Genomic DNA, 21,570 nt, shown 5'->3' on the forward strand with positions numbered 1-21,570 from the left:
GGGAGAAATCCGTTTTTTTTAGAGCCATCTATTTTAATTACCATCACAGATGGAAACAAGTTAACAAGTACTGCTAGCGTTCAAGAAGAGGTGAGATACATTTTTTTTTAATTTCATTTAAATAGCAGAGAACATGCAGCTATTTCTGTGGGAGGCATGTATTTCCAGTTAAGAATACAGTTTGCACAAATCTATATTGGTAATCCTTAAGAGATGGCTTAATTCTGTTGAGTTCCATGAAAGTGCAGTGAACCATTTAACTCTCTTCTTTTTATATGGGTTGTTATGATGAACCTTTTCAAATTTTGCCTTATCAGCTTCATCTTCCTTTGAATTCTCCTCTGCCTGGAAGTGAACTAACCAAAGAACCTTTTCGTTGGGATCAAAGGTTATTTGCCCTGGTGTTGCGTTTGCCTGGAGTGGCTTCTACTGAACCAGAGCAACTAGGGAGTGTACCAACTGATGAATCGGCCATCACACAGATGTGTGAAGTCACAGGAGGTACTACTGTTCTTTCAGGTTTCTGCAGGAAGAATTTGGGGTGGGAGAGTATAGTTCTTATTAACAGCCATAGCTAGCCTTTGGTTGCTTGCCTTCAAAATCTGTGAATTCTGCTGCTTAAGGTCATTGTTCATACCACATACCTGCTAATATAGTTATGATGGTTCTAAATCCTGTTTTAGGCTTTCAAATACTTGTATTATGAACCAGTATTTGATTTGATGAAATTTATGCTCTTTGTTTTTCTCTCTGGCATAGGTCGCTCCTACTGTGTAAGAACACAAAGAATGTTGAATCAGTGTTTAGAATCACTAGTTCAAAAAGTGCAGAGTGGTGTAGTTATTAATTTTGAAAAAACAGGACCAGATCCGCTTCCTGTTGGAGAAGGTACAGTAATCATTTTCTGAGCCAAAACATTTTTTACCATAATATAGTGTGAGGAAGAATGATCTAAGATTGAAAAGACATTAAACGTGTGGCGGTAGAATCCAGTATCCATGTGCATCCCATTCATCACGGACATCCATCCAAACACTGAAGTATGATCGATCATTGCCCATGCATGTGTTAGGTGGTCAAATTCTAGCAACCTTCATTTCATGTCAAACGTTTTCCTAAGGAAATTACTACTTTTTCTGACCTTAGTTTTTGGCTAAAACTGATTAATTAAACTCTCTGCTCCCCAAATTTTTGAATATCTACTATGGTATGGCACTTGAGTAGTGATCTGATTTGGCGCTTGTGATCACCAAATATGCTAAATTATCTTTCTGAAATCTCTGTTGATTACCACCCCACACCAAGAGTGTGAATGTTTATTCAGGAACTTACAGTATTCTGTGAAGTTGTATATTGGTATATTCTCCACCGTTCTTTAACTGCAGAATGTTTTCTCTTCAAATGAGATCTTATAGAAAATTTGACATCTAAAAATATAGAAGCATTGGCTAATTTTGCACAAGGAAGTTAAGCCATAGTGAAGCTCCAGATGGTTTGTCAAATGGATGTTTCTGAATGGGTTTCAGAAGGATCAGGGGAACTAAATTATACCACAGTGATACAGTACAGGACTTCCTTGAAGCCCTGCTCTTTGTTATGGTTTCTCCATTCTCTCAGCATGGGTATGCGCGTGTACGCACCCCGCCACAGAGAGAGAGAGAGAGAGAGAGAGAGAGAGAGAGAGAGAGAGAGAGAGAGAGAGAGAGAGAGAGAGAGAGAGAAAGGAGGGAGGGAGGGAGAGACGGGGGGGAGAGAGAGAGGGAGAGGGAGAGAGAGAGAGAGAGAGAGAGAGAGAGAGAGAGAGAGAGAGAGAGAGAGAGAGAGAGAGACCAACAGACCGAGAGACCGAGACAGGGAGCCCGAGAGACTGAGATTTCATTATTACCATGCATAGTGTTTTGTTTGATCTGATTCCCTTGGGTAAGGCCAAAGGGATCCACTATACATGGCAGAAAGCAGCACAGTTTTGTCTAGCACAATGGATCTTGTGTTTCTTGACTTGTTTTACTCTTTAGTTCTTATATCCCTTTGAGAAATTGTTGGAAAATTTAGATTCCTTTCCTTGGAGAAAAAGACTTAAGTCACACAATACAGTTTTATGTGTAATTTCAGGAGTTTCTTGGATTCCTAAGTTAAGAATATCTGCCAAAGAACACTGGGGCCTCACACCATATTTTGAATCAACCATATAGGGAAGGGTGTGCTGTAGTGTTGGTAACTGACTGCCCAGCCCATAATTTTGTGTTTACTACCTTAACATGAATGAGAAACTCAGATTGAAATACTAGTTGCGTTTGCTGTCTCAGAAGTAGCTCAGATTTCCTTTCTAGCTCCATTTTTTCCCTCTTTGTCCAGAGTTCTGTAGTCTCAAAGAATCTGATAAAAATAATAATACTTTGCTCGGAAAGATGGGCATCCCCAGCATTGTGTGCCCAACTGTAGAGGGATCCTCACATGTATTTCTTTGTTTTTCCTAGAGCCTGGTGAACTCCTGTAAAATCTCCTAACCTGAAGTAATTACTTGTTTAAAATAATGCCAAAATAAATAAATCAAGTCTTCTGTAATTTAAGGAAAATGACATCCAAATAACTAAAATGTCCTTCCTAATTATAATTTAGACTAGTGAATCATGGCGTAAGGGTTCTTTGTTTTTGTTTAGGGAGGCAAAAAAAGTAAGCTAACTTAAATAATTAAAATGCGTTAATGGTGTATTACTATGCGTTATATGTGGCCAGATTACATAGAATTGTAATGGTGTATGGAGAAAATGGGGTGAATTTTCCACAACAGTCTTGAGCTGTTTGCTTTATATTCCCCATCCCTATGTATACACAGAATATGCCACCAACATACTCTCAATTATCAAGAAAATTTAGAAAGCTTGTGTTTCGTTTTGGGGGTCATTGGGTGTAGAGCAAAAATGTAAATGGAATTTATGATCTAATTTGCCAGCTCCCAAAAATCTAAAGACTATACCAGGGAACAAATGATTTCATTTGCCTAATTGGGTAAATGAATTCTTGAAAAATGACCATTGTGTTGTGATGTGCTTAACTTATGTGCCCACGTCTCCTAAAATGTAAAAGTAGTTTTGCACTAGTTTTCCACACAATTTCCTATTCTCACAGTACATTAAGAATAGTGGGAGGCATTGAGTTAAAGGACAAATTAGATTCAAATTGTCTCGAGAGAGAGAACAGAAATCCTTGGACTGCCACTGCCTTTTCCTCCTTTCATTTTTCATAAACCATATTTTTAGTTTTAGTTTGTCCTTTGCCTGAAACTGAAAATTGTGTACAAGATAAATAACAGTAAAAAGCAGCCATGCCTTCTGTCACGTATTTCTCTCGTAGATGGACTGATGGATTTGTGTAGGCCGAGCAACTCATTTGCTGCTCAACCATGGCATAGTTGTCATAAACTCATCTATGTGCGACCTAATTCTAAAACTGGTGTTCCTGTTGGACATTGGCCAATTCCAGAATCGTTTTGGCCAGAACAGAATTTATCTTCACTAGTAAGTATTATAAATGAGAAGAGTAAACACTGATCTGGGTTTTTAATTAGATAACAGTGAAGCTTTTAAAATAACTTGAGGCTTTTAAGCTGTGCCACAGGCTAGTAGACCCCCTTCTTTTTTGGATTCCATCTTTTATTGAAAGGCTGGTTCTACGCCTTAAAGCAGAGGAGGAGAATAGCCTTTATTTTATCATACTTTTTCGTCTTTTGTGCTGTTGACTTTGCCGTGTGGATATTAAAGCATTGCTTTTAGTTAATTTTTTTACATTTATTTAGTGTGTGTGGAACCAAAGTTTGAAATATTTTTATTTCTTTTCATAGTTTTTATAGGAACTTATTTTGAATATGGCTATTTTGATGCATTTGAAAGCAAATTAGGAGAGCATTGTTTTAATGTTTTCTCCTTCCTAAAAGATACATTTTTCCAAGTAACATTTACATTCATTCATTATTTATTTATTTATGTGTTGTTTGCTTTTCTTGTTTTGTTGTTTTTTTCGTGGCACTATTGGCAGGTGAACCTAAGGCTTCACACATTCTAGGCAGCTACAGCCCCTCTACATAATATGTCATTATTTTTACTGTGAACAATAAAATGGAAAAATAATGGAAGGCTGGTTATGCAGAAAATATGCATGAAGGCATGAAAATGTAAAACGAGCAGTTGGCGGCTGCTCTCAAGGATGGAAGTAGGAGGAAAATGTAAACAAACAGCTGTCTCTGTCCTTGAAGGGAAGTGCAGACAAAAATTTGTGCACTTCTATTTTGATACACTTCCATGTCTACTTGGTATTTCCTTTCAGTTACCTTACAGTATTCATTTTTCAAAATGGGCTCACGAAGTAACGGGCTTCCTCACGGTGTTTTCATACATGTGTCATCTGGGTTGAGTCTCCCTCTGCTCCCTTCAACATCCCTTTGCCCTTTCCTCATGTCAGCCTTTTGCCCCAGCATTCCCCCTTCAATTTTAATAGCTCATGTGTCCTGTTGCCTTCTCCACCTCACTTCTTTTTTTCCCATCTGATGGGCCCCCTTCTAGTTTCCTGGCCTTTACCTACCCTTTCTCCCATCTAGAGATACATATTTAAGCATTATAAACTAGAATCCACATGTGAGAGAGGACATATGTCTTCCTGAGTCTGAGTTACCTTGCTTAATAAAGTGTTTTTCAGTTGTACCCATTATCCTACAAATTTGACAAATTCTTTTTTTTTTTTTTTTGCTTTTTGTCTTTTTTTTTTTCTGGAGCTGAGGACCAAACCTAGGGCCTTGTGCTTGCTAGGCAAATGCTCTACCTCTGAGCTAAATCCCCAGCCCCTTTGACAAATTCATTTTTATGGTTGAATTCCATTATGTATCGTCTGTTTTCATCATTTATTCATCTATTGATAGACATCTGTGTTGATTCTATGTTTTTAATCAAGGCACTTCTGTTTCATATGGATTCACATTTTTTGTTTAAGATGGGCTCTCACATTGTAGCCCAGGCTGGCTTTGAACTTACTCACAGTCCTTCTTACTCAGCTTCCCAAGTACCGATAATCATACCCTGGTGAGCCATTTACTTTTCAATGATTCTAATTATGCAATGCTTAAAAAGTTATCTCTAAGCAAAGGTTTGTCTTTTAGTATCTGCATTTGGTAGAAGAGGGTTGGATGCTATAGTTACTCTTAGTACCAGATGAATTGGCTTTTCTCAGGGGTAGTGTTTAGGAAAATAGGAGGTTGTAGGAAACATAATCTGTTTCCTATCCTCAAGGAAAGAAAGCCTGAGTAGTTCATGTGTAGTCTGGGGCTAGGGATGGGGAATACAAACGTATCTTGCTCCTCTACTGTACTACTTGCCTGATTCAGGTTAACTTGTATTTTAGGTTCTAGAAATTTTCACAGTGAACTGCATTTTCTCCCAGGCTACCAGTTTGGGTACTTATATTTGCAGGAGTAGTCATGGAAGGCTCAATGAACAAGACACCTTTTAGCCCCATTCTGTGGGTGAGGGAAAATATTCCTCTTCTCTCCCCCAGGGCTCCAAATGACAAACCTGTCAGCTCATAGCCCCTTCAAACCCCTTTGGTGAATTTATTTCATTATTGCTAGCTATGGGGGTTCGCTCAGGTGTTGATCATTTTTTTTAGATACACAGATCTAAGAAATCAGAAACATTTCACAAACTGATTAAAACGGAAATAAGAAAGCTGGAATTACGGAAATTCCAGTAATTTATACACAGTTTGCCTTAACATTCCCTCACCTGTAGAAGGTCACTGGAGAGTCGTTTTTGTCAACTCTCAAACATCTTACAAGTTTATGAATGATAAAGCTAAATGCATCTGTTTGCACTTTCATAAAGGAAATTTCATAAAGCCGTTTCCAGTATGTTTCTATTGGCCTCCCACGTGTCTCAGCCCTGGCTGTCCTCCCTTCTCTCTGTGGTGGTCTCTAGTTATACAAAGCTGCTGATAAAATTCCTTCTCCTTTGGTCTTTTGTGGTGCCCCAAACACACAGGCCTTTGAAGTTTCACCCAAAGCACCCTCAACTTCAGCTGTGCAAAGCAAACACGTGGGTATGAGCAGTGCTAGAAGATTCCTTTGAGCCCCTGAAGTTGGGACCAGATCATTATCATTGTGTATCTTGCCCTTCCATACCTTTGCTATTTTTCCTTTTGCTTCTTAGTAGCTTGAGCTCATTAGAAAAGATTCTCCTTGTTCAGTGGTATCCCAGTTATCTAACCTCATGCTACAGTAGACTGACATTCATCGAATGCTTAAAGGTCACAAAATGGATTTGAAAGTGAGTTCATCCTATGGATCATAAGGGTTACTTTAACATAATTAATAGTTATTACTTCACTGAAATTCTAGCTCTCCATTTCCTTATCTTCCCTCTTCCCAATCCTAAGTAGAGGTTAGAGGTGAAGGACTTGAGTTACCACTGCCTTGGTGATTCTTAAAGTTCTAGAAATTCTTCAAATACTAGTCTGTATCTTAGTGATTGTTTGACAAAAATGTAACAGGGCTTTCAGAATGGTTAGAATTGTGAGCTTGCTTGATATCCAATTGTATTTCCTCTTTTTTTTTTTTTTAGCCTCCACGAACATCTCATCCTGTTGTGAGGTTTTCCTGTGTCGATTGTGAACCAATGGTTATAGATAAACTGCCCTTTGACAAATATGAACTGGAACCCTCTCCTTTAACTCAGTACATCTTGGAAAGAAAATCTCCTCATACTTGCTGGCAGGTATCTATCCTTACCTAGTAGCCAAATGTCTGTAATCATTCTGGGATCTGGGAATTGGTTATAAATTGGGGGGTCTAGAGAGATAGCTCAGTGGTTAAGAATGCATACTGGCCAGGCGTGGTAGGCCACGCATTTAGTCTCAGTACTTGGAAGTCAGAGGCAGATGGATCCCTGAGTTTGAGGCCAGCCTGGTTTACAGAGTGAGTTCCAGGACAGCTAGGACTACACAGAGAAACCCCGTCTCAAAAAACCAAAACAAAGGAAAATGCACACTAACTTTACAGAGACCCTAAGTTCAGTTCCATTATTCACATCAGGTGGCTCACAGCTTCCTGCAATTCCAGCTCCAGATGATCTGATGCCATCTTTTTGGCCTCTGTGGACACCACACACATGCACATACCCCTACGCACATATACACATAATTAAAAACAAAATATGGGTCTGGTGAGATGGCTTAGCGGTTAACTTAATGCTCTTGGGAGGGTCCAGGTTCAGGTCTCAGCACCCATGTGGCATGCGGCAGCTCACAGCTGTCTCTAACTCCAGTTCCAGGCATCTGAGGCCCTCTTCTGGCCTCCATGAGCACCAGGCATGCATGTAGTGTACAAACATACATACAGGCAAAACACTCATACATGAAATAAAAATATATAAATCTTGAAAAAATGAAAGCTTTAAAATCTTTTCAAAAATTACTTTAAAATATTTCAAATTTGATAATAATTACACTGTATTTTTAAATGCTATCAAATAAACAACATAGCCAAGAAAATAAACTTAGAAAAGTAGGAAACATTAATGTACTGTACATTGCCATTTGTGGAAGTAGGATCTGATGAAACCATGCATTTGAGGATTTGGGGTTGGGTAGACCCGTTCTTATCTGTTCCCCAGGCTAAGAACATTAAACTACAGGGTGTGATTCAGTTCAGGTATGAGCAAGACTCTCAGCCCTTATTTTGAACTTGACAAATGAGAAGTCCTGCATATTTGGGGCCAAGAACCAGAAACTCTGAAATTACCTTCTGTATGAGTATAATGCAATAAAACTGTAGTTTCATTAGTACAAGCCCCACTGACTGGGATTTGACAAGTGGAGAGATACCATTCTCTCGGGCTTCTGAGTGCTGTGCTGCAGTCAGAAAGACTTGCTCATTGCTTAATAGAGTTGCCTGTGGAGTTTGACTTGTAAAATTCTAGACTTGACAGTCATAGCTTTTTTATTTGGATACAAAAAAAAGTCCTACATTATAAGGATGTCCGTTCTATTATTGAACTATGGGACCACATACCAGCCAGTAATTTTTAGGTTCTGTTGACACAGGGGACACTTTCAGACACTCATCTGTTCTGTTCTAAAATGTGAGATCACTGATACACAGCATCTATAAGCTACTTTAATTCTCTAAAGATGCTAAGGCTAGCTCAAAAGAAAAGGAACAAGCTTGAATCAAAGATATAAAGGGGTAAGAAACAAAATTTCAAAACTACAGGTGGTACCGGCATATGTCTTTAATCCCAGCACTCCAGAGGCAGAGGCAGCGGCTGTGAGTTCAAGGCCAGCCTGGTCTACAGAGCAAGTTCTCGGACAGTTAGGATTGTTACACAGAGAAACCCTTATTCAAAAAGAAATTTTAAAAAACATTTCAAAACTACAGTATTGAACAGAGGCCAAACAAAAAAAGATTACATACTGTATACTTGTACTTTTCTGTATTCAGACAGCTAAAATTAACTTACTGTGTCAGAAGTCAGAATAATATTTCCTCCTGAGGGTTGCAGGTTAGTGGCCAGAAACAGACACAACTGGGTTTCTTGTAGTGTAAACAACACCTAGGCCAAGAAACAGAAAAGGGCAGGCAACTCCCTCCTGTCCTTTTTCTGGAATATTCACCAAGCCCTCTACTTGTTTATCCCTAAATTCTAGAAATGTGGACAATAGAAAATTAACTTCTTCTTTTGAATAGTTTGGTTTGGGTAGGAGGTTTGAATTTCTACAACAAAATTAAATAAAATTACAAACCACACCTTTTCTCTTAAATAAACTTTCATTCTATATAGCATATTCCTTCTAAATCTTCTCCAAAGAAATGGAAGAAATCTGTCCCCACTTCTCCACAGCTTCTTAAATGTCATGCATAGTCTTTGTCCTGACCTTATATGAATTTGATATGATTGATTAGTGGGACTGACAAAGAATGGAGCTGGCCGAGGAAATCTCACAACACTTGAGTAGAGAAGGTGTTCTAATAGAGCTGGGAGAAGGTTCAGGCAGTGAAGGGCTTGCCCCGCCTCTCCGAGACGAGCACTGCGCTTCAAGCCCAGGACTCATTTTTTTAAAGAGCCCGTCAAGGACGTGTAATTCCAGCATAGACAGGTAGAGAGAGACAGGGAGACCCGGAGCTCTCTGGCCAGCCAGGCTAGCTGAATTGTTGATCTTCAGGTTCACTGAGAGATCCTGTCTCATAAAATAAGGTGGAGAGCAGCAGAAGAAAGCACACGTTAACCTCTAGGCCTATACACACACACACACACACACACACACACACACACACACACACACACACTTGTTTTTTACTTTGCGTGATGCATCATTTCTCCTTCTTAGGAAACAAAATATACCCCATTTTGTTATAGTTATCTGTTTAAGTTGGAATTGCAACAAAAATCTAGAAGAATCATTTTTAGCATTCCTTATGTTTTATGGAGTCATCAATTACATAAGAAAGATTTTTTTCTTTTTTCTTTTTCTTGTTTTTGTTGTTTGTTTGTTTTTCGAGACAGGATCTTACTATGTAGCCCTGATTATCCTGGAAATCTCTCTGTAGACCAGGCTGTCCTCGAACTTGCAGAGATCTGCCTACCCAAGTGGTGGGATTAAAGGTGTGTGCCAGCATACTCGGCATATTTTCATAATAACTAGATTTAAGAAGAATTTCCTGAACTGTAGGTGATATTGCTATTAAGAAGAAGTAGTATGGTAAATTGTTGTCATTAAGGAACCCTGCCAAAGGTCTTTGGGAAGGGATAGGATTGGGTCTCTAAAAGTTTGTACTGGTGTCCTCATTTGAGTCAAAGAGTCTAAAGAAGGAACACAGAGAAAACATGGAGGCTAGAGGACTCTGGCATGGCACATCAGGTGTGTGGAAGCTGGCAGATAATGTACACCAACTCAGGAATACCAATAAAGAATCAAAAGGTGGTTATGTGAACACAACCAATGTTCTAGTCTTCTAAGTTGATGTAGCCAAGAAAATGTGTTCCAGATTGAAGTGAAGCATCTCCTTGCTGCCTCAGAAAGTGTACAATAGTTTCTGTCTCATAATAGGTTACTCTATAATATTTACTCAGTTAAAAACTAAAGGAACCAGCAAGACTTAATAGAAGTATGTATAAGGACTGTTTACACAGTCTTTTAATGGCCTTTCTTTTTGGAATGTATGCTTTAGGCATGGAACCATAGTCTTCTTTTTCTGAGTCTACTGTAATCATGCCTTGTTCTTTTGGGAAGTTGGCATACTTAATACTATTTTAGCATCATTTTCCATTATACTAACCAAGTGAATTACTGGACATTGTTGATGTGTCCTGTGACCTCTGAGTGGTTATTGTATCATCTAGTTTAATTTGTAATATAATTGTGGAATATCTATAATTTGAATATGCTTATTTAGCACGTTATTTTTACCTGACCCTATGCAAAACTACCGAGTCTATTTTTTGAATTGTTGTGCCACAGATGTTGCTGTGGGGCGTTGCTACAAGTTTGGCCTTACCTAGAATAATCCCTGCCATAACTGTACATTGTTTCATGTTCTTCTTAGGTGTTTGTTACCAGCAGTGGGAAATACAATGAGCTCGGATATCCATTTGGTTATTTAAAAGCTAGTACGACTTTAACTTGTGTAAACCTCTTTGTGATGCCTTACAACTACCCAGTTTTGCTTCCTCTTTTAGGTGAGTAAAATATGTGCTACTTAATCATCTTTAAAACATGGCAAATGTACTAGGTAGATAAAAGATTCATAAGCATTTCAAATTCCATCAAAGAATGACCAATACTAGAGTAAATACATTTGTAACTGATGTGGAAAGATAGGACTTCATTTCCTTTTTCTTTCTTTCTTTTTTTGACTTGTACATCAAATAGAAAAGATACCTGATCTGATCTTGGCTGTTCTTCAAATTGCAAACTCCATTAATCACCCTCCATTCTCCACTTTTGAAAGAATCTTGGCTTTTCTATAGATGAGTTGGAATGCCCCCAGAAAACTAGGTGGTGTGTGTGTGTGACATGAGCATGTGTGTATGTGTGTGTGAAGGCCATAGGTTGATGTCAGATATCTTTTTGAATCACTTTCCACTTTGATTTTTGAGAGCCAGTGTCTTGGTCTCTCTGGAACTTGCTGAGCATCTAGGCTTTTCCATGGGTGCTGGAGACCCAAACTCAGATCCTCATGCTTTCACAGCAAGCACTTTCCCAAATGATCCATCTCTCCAGCTCCAAAACTAGGGCTTTTGTTGGAGAGGAATTTGATGGCTTTCTTCAGAAACTAGGGCTTCTGTGAGGCTACTGACTTGATTACACTCCTTTCTCCCCAGAGTATTACATACGCTAAAAGCATATGTTTTAAGCAGGGTGGGGAAGTAAGGTACAGAGTCAATTCTGCAAAGCAGGGTTAGAAGTTATGAATTGGTTCCATGACAAAATTCTAAAGGATCAACTTAATTAGCCATTACTCAATGCTGTTGAAAATGTATATGAAGATGTTTACTCTTCATTTGAAGAACTATATCTTCTTAGAGTAATATACTGTATGACATCCTTCTACTTGTAAAGTTGTGAAGATTTTTGGTGAGGGTTTCTAAATTTTTGTGTAAAAGGAACATTTACAAAATTTAATCAAGGTACTACTTACTATTAATGTATGATGCATTTAAAAGGCAGTACTTTATTCGTATTTAAGAAATTTAAAAGTAGGTCATCATAAATATATCAGCATGGTTGCTTTGAATATTTCACTTTATTTCTTAGTCCAGTCTAAACATATGTTCTTTCTAAGAGTTGCTGCTACCAGTAGAAAGTGTGGGCTATATGTTAGAGGATAGTATGATTACCAATAAAGGGGCTGGCAAGATGGCTCAGCCTTTAAGAGCACTTGCTGCTCTTCCAGAAGACACAGGTTCCCTATTTTACAACTAAGTATAACTCCAGTTCCAGGGAATATGACACCCTCTACTGGCCTCTGAGAGTACTACATGAACATGACATGCAGGCATACATGTTGGCAAAACAGCCATACACATAAAATAAAAATAAATAAATCTTTCTTAAATCACTAGTAAAATGTGTCTCTAGTTCATGTATTAATCTATCCCTTTTCTTAAATATGTCCTAATGACCTCAATTTCCACAAATATATAGTAAGGAAAAAAAGAGTCATTTTCATTTAGGCTGCTTTTTTTTGTTTTTTGGGTTTTTTTTTCTATTTTTAAGTGTACTTTTGATCCACTTTATTGCACGAGGATTGGCATACAAAAAACTATACATATTTAATCTCCAGCATTCATGACTGTACACCAATGAAACATCACTACAATTTATGCCCTAAACATGTCCCATTCTTGTCTTTCCAAAGTTTCCTTTTTATTATTATTTTTTATAATGAAAGTATATACCATAAGATCTACTCCCTGAGTAAAATTTCTACATACAAAACACTAGTGCTAACTATTAGCACTTGTTACGGTGCGGAAACAAAGGAGACACAGAAGGACAAATAACCCATGATAGTGCTTACATACTTCTCCAGCTTATGGTCTTGTGTATTGCCAGTTGGCCTCAAGCTCTCTGTGTAGACAAGGATGTAAACAGTAGAGAGACATTTAGATATAAACAAATCAGATAAACAGAGAAAGTAATACCCTTAGTTTTTATTTTCTTTTTAAGAATTTATTCTTTTATGTATAGAGGTTTTGCCTGCACGTATGTCTATGCCCCATGTATGTGCCTAATGTCTACAGAAGCTGAAGGAGAACTTCAGAGTCCCCTAGAACTGGAGTTCTAGAAAGTTGTACACTGTTATGAGCGGAGACTCAAACCTGGGTCCTCTGGAACAGGAGCTACTTAGTGCTCATCATCACTGAGCCATCTCTCCAGCCCCAGCCTTACTGTTTTCAATAACGGCAAACGCTTTGCCTAGAAGCTGATTGAGTCTATTTCTTGTCAGATTTGTTTTTCCAGTGCTGGGGATCAAAAACAAGCCCTTTCGCAGACTAGGCAAGTGCTATCCCACTAAGCTACATTCCAGCTCTGCAGACTTTTCAAACTTCCATGTAATTCCCAAAAGACTTCAAGAAATAGCACAGTATAGCAGGGTCTTCCCATAGCGTTTCATGGCTTCCTGTCAAGACATGAATGGTCTGTAAAGGACCTGAGGGCTTCAATCAAGGACACCTTCTGATCTCTTGCTTTCTTCTGGGGAAAAAAAAAAGAACAAAAGACCTGCTTTTTATGGCTCTGTAAATTTATTGAAATTTGTTTCACAGGGAGTGAAATAATTTATTAGGGCAATAAAGAGAAGAAAATATCTAGTTGCTTTTCTTAACCAAAGTACTTTTTAAAGAATAGACCTATTTGTAAAGAATGTATGCATTTTTCCCTCTGTAAGTCAACTATTTGCCTAATGAAGCTTAAAGGAACAATAGAGGATGAACTGATACTATCTGCTGTCTTTATAGTGTGAATGACAGGTAAATGTTGATAGCCGGGATACCAGTTTGAATTATTAAGTTAGAAATATTTTTCTCATACTTGGGGGGAAATAAAGAGGGTGTTTGGAAGTTTTCATGCAATATGTATAATGTATATATTTAGATTACTAAAATAATTATATTTATATATTAAAAGATAGGGAATATCTGCATATTTAAGGTAAATATCTTGAGTTATGTTGGTGCACATGGTGTTCAAGAGATATATTAAGCCAGATGTGGTGGTGCATGCCTGTAATCCCAGCAGTTGGTTGGCTCAGGCAGAAAGATCCTGAATGAGCCAAGCCTGGCTACATAGTGAAATCCTGTGACAAAAAAATCAAAAACAAATAGAGAGGAAGGGTGTGCATGCCATGGCACGTATGTGCAAGTTAGAAGAATCTGTTCTCTTCCTCCTGCCATGTGGGTCTGAGGAATGGAACTAAGGTTGTGAGGCTTGGCTGCAGGCACCCTTACCTGCTGAGCCATCTTGCTGGGCCCCACCCTCTATCCTTTTTGTTTGGTTGGTTTTTTAAGACAGGCTTTCTCTGTGTAGCCCTGGCTGTCCTGGAATTAGCTCTTCAGACCAGGCTGGCCTTGAACTCAGAGATCTGATTGCCTCTGCCTCCTGAGTGCTAGGATTAAAGGCCTGTGTCACCATGCCTGGCCCATGCTTGGTTTTTAAACCAAAGAAATATTAGTCTGTCAACCAGTGATCTGGATTCCCCTCCAGGTGAAAATTATTATATTAGAATTATTAATGCATAACACATCAGGAAAATATTAAGCTTTGCAAATGGAAAATGGGTGTGTAAGTTGAAATTTTACTTCATTTTTTAAAAAGACATGGTAGATATGCTCCTTGACTTATGATGGGGTTAAGTCTAATAAATCAACTGTTAAGTCCAAAATGCCCCTACTACTCCTAACCGCCAGATCATGACAGGTTAGGGCCATGGCACACCTCACAGTGTCTCCTGTTTCCCCATCAAGATCCATGGGGCTAACTGGGAACTGTGGTTCACTGCTGCTGCCTAGCATTGGGAGAAAGTTCTCTATTGTGCATCACTAGACTGAGCAAACATCACAAATTAGCAGTTGTAACATGGTTGCTATTGAATATATATTACTTTCCCACCAGTGCTTTCTCTCTCTCTTTCTTTCTTTTGTTTTTTGAGACAGGGTTTTTCTGTGTATCAGTTCTGGTTGTCCTAGAACTTGCTCTGTAGACCAGGCGGACCTTGAACTCACAGAAATCCACCTGCCTCTACCTCCCAAGTGCTGAGATTAAAGGCATGCGCCACCACTGCCCAGCTTTTCCCACCATCTTGAAGTTTAAAGAAGTCTTCAATTGAACTATTGTAAGTTGGAGACCATCTGTATGGAACTTCGGTATATACAACAACCAGGAAAGACAATCAGATAAACTACAATGAAGTGTTCATCTAACGTGAATCAAATCCGATTTCTAATGTCAACTGCTTGATTTTACATCTTGCGAGCTGGTTCTGGGCTAACGATTACTTGGTTTTGTGTTACAGATGACTTGTTTAAAGTTCACAAGCTTAAGCCAAATCTGAAGTGGCGACAGGCTTTTGACAGCTACTTAAAAACTCTGCCTCCCTACTACTTAATAGTATGTATTTTTGTGTGTATATATGCATATGTATTAGCTGTCCATGATGATTCTTGTCATAAGGAATCAAAAGTTTTGCCCCTGCCAGAAGATAACTCTTTGTACTGTCCGAACATTTGTGCCGCCACTGTCTTCTCAGCCATATGTAGAGTTTGGAGATGATATGGCGGCACAAAAGAGCATTGTCTTTCTGTTTCCTTTATTTTTAACTGCCATGGTCATTGTTATAAGCACATCTATGTTTCTCTTATTAAAACTAACCTTATAAAATTGTAATTCTGGAATGTAAGAACAAGTATGTCTCAATTCATGTTACACCAACTTCCCTTTTGAACTCTAGAAACTCATTGTGGCGTTTCAGTCCATAAACAAAATTTGGAAGAAATTATAGTTCTTTATTGCTGGTTAAATGGGTCCTTGACACAACATGATGTGGAGGCGTTGGCATTAGAGAGAGGATCCAAGGAGAAGAAAACATCTTGGCCTCATTCTGGTTTTTATACTTTGAGAAAACGATGCCTAATTATTCTGAACTGGTCATGTAATCCAAATCAAGACAGTCAAGGTCATTTCAGTAGTTGCTGTCGTAACTTAACGCCAAGTTTCTAGAGGTGAAAAGGCAGAGTCTTCAAGGGGACCATTGGTGTTGCTGGGAGGAAAAAGTGGGCTGTGTTGCTGTTTACCATGCAAGTGTGGGTTCTGCAATCACATGCAATGGGAAGTGATTCAATGGTGGGGATTAAGACTGAAAGCAATGTACTTGTTTGAATTGGCTGCTACTTGCTCTTCTTACCCACTCTCTTCTGATTTTTTTCTGCTCCTTACTTCTCTGCTGTTTTCATTGCCACTTTTTAATGTTCCATGTTTGGTTTTATGTGCAGCACCTTGACTTCTAAGAAATGAATCATGTCCCCTTGCCCCTTATAACTGAACTTTTGAGTATTGAAGATTTATTCTATTCTTACTGTTGTGTATTTTGTTTCCTTATAGCCATTAAAGAAAGCACTAAGGATGATGGGAGCTCCAAATCTGATATCAGATAATTTAGATTGTGGACTTAGTTACAGTGTTATCTCTTACCTTAAAAAACTCAGCCAACAGGTAGTATTGGTAAAAACAAACAAACCAAAATCCTTTGCCCTCAGAAGTGCATTTCCTTATTCTTTAGTGTAATTGTAACTTTTCAAATTAAATGTGTATATATCTCTACACTTTATGGATTAGTAATCATGTGATTCTCTATGGCTTCTAGCTTCACCATTAAACGCAGTTAAGGGTCTGTCAGTATCCTTTGATGCTGTGCCAGTTTGTTCTGCCCATCTGCTGGCTGATATTTTGTGGCCTAAGAGGGGCAGAGGCTTCAGAGGCTTCTCTTGTGGGTCACATTTGGTCTGTCCTCCAACTAGTTTCTCCTCAATTCACTTGGCTAGAGCATCCCCCTTTTGTGAGTCAGCACACCAAGGTCTGGTGTGATTCAATATGCCTTGCCTGAAATCACTTTTCAGGCAGCATGTTCAGTTCTTATACTCACAAGCTAGCCCTTGGATAAATAGCTGCCTGCTTTTCCCTGGAGAAGGGGGGGCACGAGACTAGTATTCTTCAACCTAGAGAGTGATAGACCCCCAAGGGAACCTGGAGAGTGGAGTTCTTCCTCCTCTCTTGCCCTTCATCAATTCCTTCAAACCCCACCTCATTCACCATTATTCACCTTGTCCCTTGCCTGCCCCTCTCTATTAGTACCTCATCTTCCACTCAACCCTCCTTATCATATTTCTCACTTTTACCTAGACCATTCTTGTAGGATGGAGATATTTGGAAACTACTGAGTTAGAGCGCTACTGCCATACAATTGTGCTGTGTGATAAATTAATGCAGCAGCTTTATGCTCTTATTCACAAATACATATTTTTTTCTAGGTAGGAAGTTACATTTGCAGCAACTACAGCATTTCAAGCTGAGTATGTTTGCAAATTTGGCCTTTTGAAAACTGAGTACTAAGCAAAGTGGCAGATTTTACTAAGGGACCTATAGGACTCCATAACTGGGATGCTGGCATGCCTTGCTAGGAATGAGCAAAAACTTAAAACCACATTCTAAAGCTTACAAATGCATACTAGTCTAGTGTGCTTATAAGTGCAAAAGAAAATAAAGGCAAGCCCAGATTTTTGACATAACAAGTCCCCCTAACCTGCATTCCTCTCTGCTAATAGATTTTTGTTGTTGTTGTTGTTGTTGTAAATACCTTGGTTATTTATCTTTCTATTGATCTATTGATTTTTTTTTAATTTGATGTTTATGTTTGGCCTTTAAGGCTTTGTGAGAGTATGGCTACAAAGGAAGAAAAGTGAACAGAGTTGAAACTAATTCAAGTGCTGGGATCTTCTGGGACACACTGTATTCTTTCATTGAATGAACTTTCAAGGTCATTCAAGGAAACAGAACCTTTATCTACTTTTGTCTCATATTTCATGACTTAAAAATTTGCTTATATATATTATATATGTAATATATATATTATATATATTCCAAATAATTAGTTAGGGAAAATAAATATCTCTGGCCAATCCATAAAAAACAAAAAAAAATATTGGGGGCTTATTGAACATGGATAGAATTGTATTTTTTAGAAAAAGGAAAGATTATTGCTAATTTCTATTTCTCTAATGACTAATTTAGTATCTATGTCACCAGTGTCCCTTGAACCATCTCAGATGGATCTAAAACACGAAATATGCCAGATACCCTGCTTTCATTCATTCAAGCAAAATTAATTGATGCAATGTCTATTAAAGGGATTTCCCAATGTTTGTTAGTGAGAAACTTACTGAGTAGACATTAAAAGTATTTGCTTAGTAATATTTGTTAAATTAAGCTTTACTTTTATAAGATTTATTGAATCATCTCATATTTTTAAAAAAATCATTTTGCTGTTTTTAAATATAATGCCAGTGTATGTGATCTGAATTTAAGCAATAATTTACATGTATGAATACAGAGTTTTAAACCTTTGTATCTGGATCCAAACTGAATGTGTTGATATAGATTAGATTTTGCAGTAACAGTATGTGCTTTTTTATGTCTATGAATGAATTCTTGCCCATGGTTTCTATTTTCTCCATGATTCGTTCATAGTTTTGACACTACAAAAGAAAATTTGCATGAAGTCATTTGTCTTTCCAGCCCTCTGTGTTTGCTGTGGTAGAACAGAGAAGCATAGGGAAATGTTCACTTGACTGTTTTCTGTGATTTGCACATGAAAAGTGTTCAGTGGGGCATTTTTCTTAAATAGTAGAATGATGATGGTATAGTAGATATTTGGATGACATATTCTGTCCTTTCATTTTAGACCAAACTAGAGTCAGAGAGAATACTAGCATCAGTGGGGAAGAAACCCCCGCAGGAGATTGGTATCAAAGTGAAAAATCATTCTGGAGGTGGCCTGGCCCTGGCTCACAATAAAAACTTTAGAAAACTGTTGAAAGAAGTCATAGGGGAAAGTGCACCAAGACTGACAGAACTGAATACCAAAGAATTTGCTGGCTTCCAAGTAGGGCTCTTCAACAAGGTAAATTGTGCCATTAAAAGGCATGTTTATCTGACTTTGCCTGCTGTGTTTGTTGTTTGTATTGCTCTAGTTTTGAAATAATGGCCTGTTTCAGAGTTGTTCTTATTAGTAGTATCAGTATTAGTATTCGTATTTTGGTGTTTTTTTTTGAGACAGGGTTTCTCTGCGTAGTCCTCCCGGTCCTGGAATTTGCTTTGTAGACCAGGCTGGCCTTGTACTCAGAGGTCTGCCTGCCCCTGCCTCTGCCTCTGCCTCTGCCTCTGCCTCTGCCTCTGCCTCTGCCTCTGCCTCTGCCTCTGCCTCTGCCTCTGCCTCTGCCTCTGCCTCTGCCTCTGCCTCTTCCCTCCAGCCTCCGGCCTCCGGCCTCTGCCTCTGCCTCTGCCTCTGCCGGGATTAAAGGTGCACATCTTGGAGTTAATAATTATTAACAAAGCCATTTTGAGATTATTCTGCCAGCAGATACCAACATGAAATTAAACTTACAAGATATATTGCTTGGTAGGAGTGGGCAGTAAACTGCTATGAAAAGGAAAATGAAAGGAAACTGCAGTAGGCAGGCCGCCGTGTAGATCTAGCAGCCATGACAGAGTAGTAGCAAGTAGTATGGGGCTGAAGAAGCTCCCTGCAGCTTAGAGACCGCCTGAGCCAGACCACAGGAAACCTCTGGCCCCGGGCATTCTCATGGAACAAGTGAATGTGATCAGAGCTGGCTGGACCTTCCACTCTGCATGTCTGAGTCCCTGGCCATGAGCAGCCTGGCTCGTGCTCAGGGCTGCAGCAGACTCCAAAGGTACTGCAGCTGGGTCCTCAGCCAATATCCGTCCACATGCAATCAGGACTTGCCATCCTGGAGGGAGACTGCTGCAGCCCACCTCCCTGCCTGCTGGGGGAATAAATCTAGGTTACAAGCAGTAGTCCTGCAAGACAGCTAGAGGTATATATAAATCTTGGGATTTGGAGTTTTAAATGATATACTTGAAAATTATATCCCCAGTGACTTTAATGACCTATGGGTATGTTAGCATTCAGAATAGTAAATAGAAGTTTTCTACTGGAAAAATTAGCTGTAATTGGTTGTATTAAATATTATCCTCTTCAATAAGATTTTAAGAGGGTTAGGTATTACATTTCTTTATTTAAAAGCCTTAGGAGTAACTCAGATTGTTTCATTTAAAATAGGATTTGAAACCTCAGACATATAGAAATGCTTATGATATTCCACGTAGAGGACTTTTAGACCAGTTGACCAGAATGAGATCCAATCTACTGAAAACTCGGAAGTTTATTGTTGGACAAGATGAAGGTAACTGAGCAGTGGAATACACTTTTCATCAGGAGAATAGCAGACATAACTTACATGAAAGTCTGTATTACAGAATTATTTTGTAACGTGTTAATGTTCAAAATGCTCATATTCACTCAAACCTGCATCTCCCTAGTTTTCCTCCCCTCAAGTTTAAAAGCAGGTGCGTATTAACCAACATTCTAGACCACCATTGCCAATGTTCTGTGTGGCCACTCTTGCAAGCCTCAAAATCCCAGGAGATAGATACTGATTGTATGCCCAGTTTATAGGCACTGAAATGAAGAGCGAGCATTTCAGTAGCTTGCTCAGGCAGGTTTAGCCCATTGCAAAGTAGCAGAGCCTATGTCTGTCAGATTTCCAAACCTGCACACTCAGACATTGATCGTGCCCAGCCAGCTGTGAAAAAGTCAGTAGAGAATCCCTACTCTCCATGAAAGTAATGAACTCTAGTTAATGTCCAGGAATATTGTGGCTGTTTGCGATTTTTCTTGATCTTGTTTTGTTACTTTTGAATGGGGTCACTTATCCACAAAAAAAATGAGCAAACCCTAGCCTTGATATACCTTTTGTATGTGTGTGAACAGAAGAGTCCTAGGAAGAGAACTTTTGTATTTAATCAAATCCTCAGAGGATAAGATCATTAATCGAGATTCTCTTTGTGACAAGAGATTACCATGAGTAGCTGGGCATGGTTGCTCTGCACTCAAGAGCCTGAGGCAGGAGGATTCTACAGATTTGAGGCCAGCCTGGGCTACAGAGTGAGAACCTTTTCCAGAAAACAGAGAGAGGGGCTGTAGCGGTGGCACAATGTTTAAGAGCACTGGTTACTCTTACAAGAGACCCCAGTTCAGTTTCCAGCACCTACATGGTGGGTCACAACTGTCCATGACTTCAGTTCCAGGAGATCTGATGCCTTCCTCTGGACTCTGCAGACCCCAGGCCTGTATGCAGTGCATATATATGCCTGCAGACAAAACATACACATAAAATAAAAATAAATCTTTTTTAGAAAACAGAGAACAACAATGTCTCAGTGCTTCAAAATGCAAAATGTACACAGTGTTTGGAATTCAAATGATGGCATTCGGGAAGCCAGCCCATTTTGATATGGCGTTGGGAAGTAAAGGAGTCATTTGTCCTTGTGACGTGAACCTGTAGGCAGTAAAGTAATTGTAGACCACTGATTAGTATAAATGAAGATGATGCTAGATCCTGGAATACTAGATTCGAGATTTCAGACTGTAATGCTAAGCTACACACTGCTGAGCCAGCTCTGATAATGTCCTCTCAAAAGGACCATATACTTCAGCTGTAAGTATTAGTTTCTCTGCTGCTGATTTTACAGATTCACTTCATAGTGTTCCAGTTGCACAAATGGGCAACTATCAGGAATATCTAAAGATGCTGGCTTCTCCGCTACGAGAGATTGATCCAGATCAACCAAAAAGACTGCATACTTTCGGCAATCCATTTAAGCAAGATAAGAAGGTAGTATACCCATTTCTGTGTCTGTGATACTTTTACGCTGTCCTTTTTAGCCAGATGTATA

The 21,570-nt window shown here is 38.9% G+C and overlaps 1 protein-coding gene across 6 annotated transcripts in view; it reads left to right on the forward strand.

Annotated features, from left to right (window-relative positions):
• The window catches only part of LOC128111417 (integrator complex subunit 6-like), a 54,910-nt gene that overhangs the window by 25,474 nt on the left and 7,866 nt on the right, over window positions 1–21,570 (forward strand). For 2 of the 6 annotated variants that reach the window (XM_052739703.1, XM_052739709.1), the window contains exons 4-14: window positions 1–90; window positions 318–501; window positions 760–888; window positions 3,355–3,518; window positions 6,606–6,758; window positions 10,586–10,718; window positions 15,056–15,150; window positions 16,141–16,251; window positions 18,497–18,715; window positions 19,895–20,018; window positions 21,367–21,509. In XM_052739703.1, coding sequence (XP_052595663.1) covers window positions 1–90; window positions 318–501; window positions 760–888; window positions 3,355–3,518; window positions 6,606–6,758; window positions 10,586–10,718; window positions 15,056–15,150; window positions 16,141–16,251; window positions 18,497–18,715; window positions 19,895–20,018; window positions 21,367–21,509 — 1,545 coding nt within the window. Of the gene's footprint in view, window positions 91–317; window positions 502–759; window positions 889–3,354; window positions 3,519–6,605; window positions 6,759–10,585; window positions 10,719–15,055; window positions 15,151–16,140; window positions 17,573–18,496; window positions 18,716–19,894; window positions 20,019–21,366; window positions 21,510–21,570 lie in introns of those variants that run through there. The other 4 variants (XM_052739712.1, XM_052739705.1, XR_008218652.1 and 1 more) reach the window with 3 other exon arrangements.

Source organism: Peromyscus californicus, unplaced genomic scaffold (assembly GCF_007827085.1).
Source record: "Peromyscus californicus insignis strain IS unplaced genomic scaffold, ASM782708v3 Scaffold_10__1_contigs__length_136768540, whole genome shotgun sequence".
Lineage (NCBI taxonomy): Eukaryota > Metazoa > Chordata > Mammalia > Rodentia > Cricetidae > Peromyscus > Peromyscus californicus.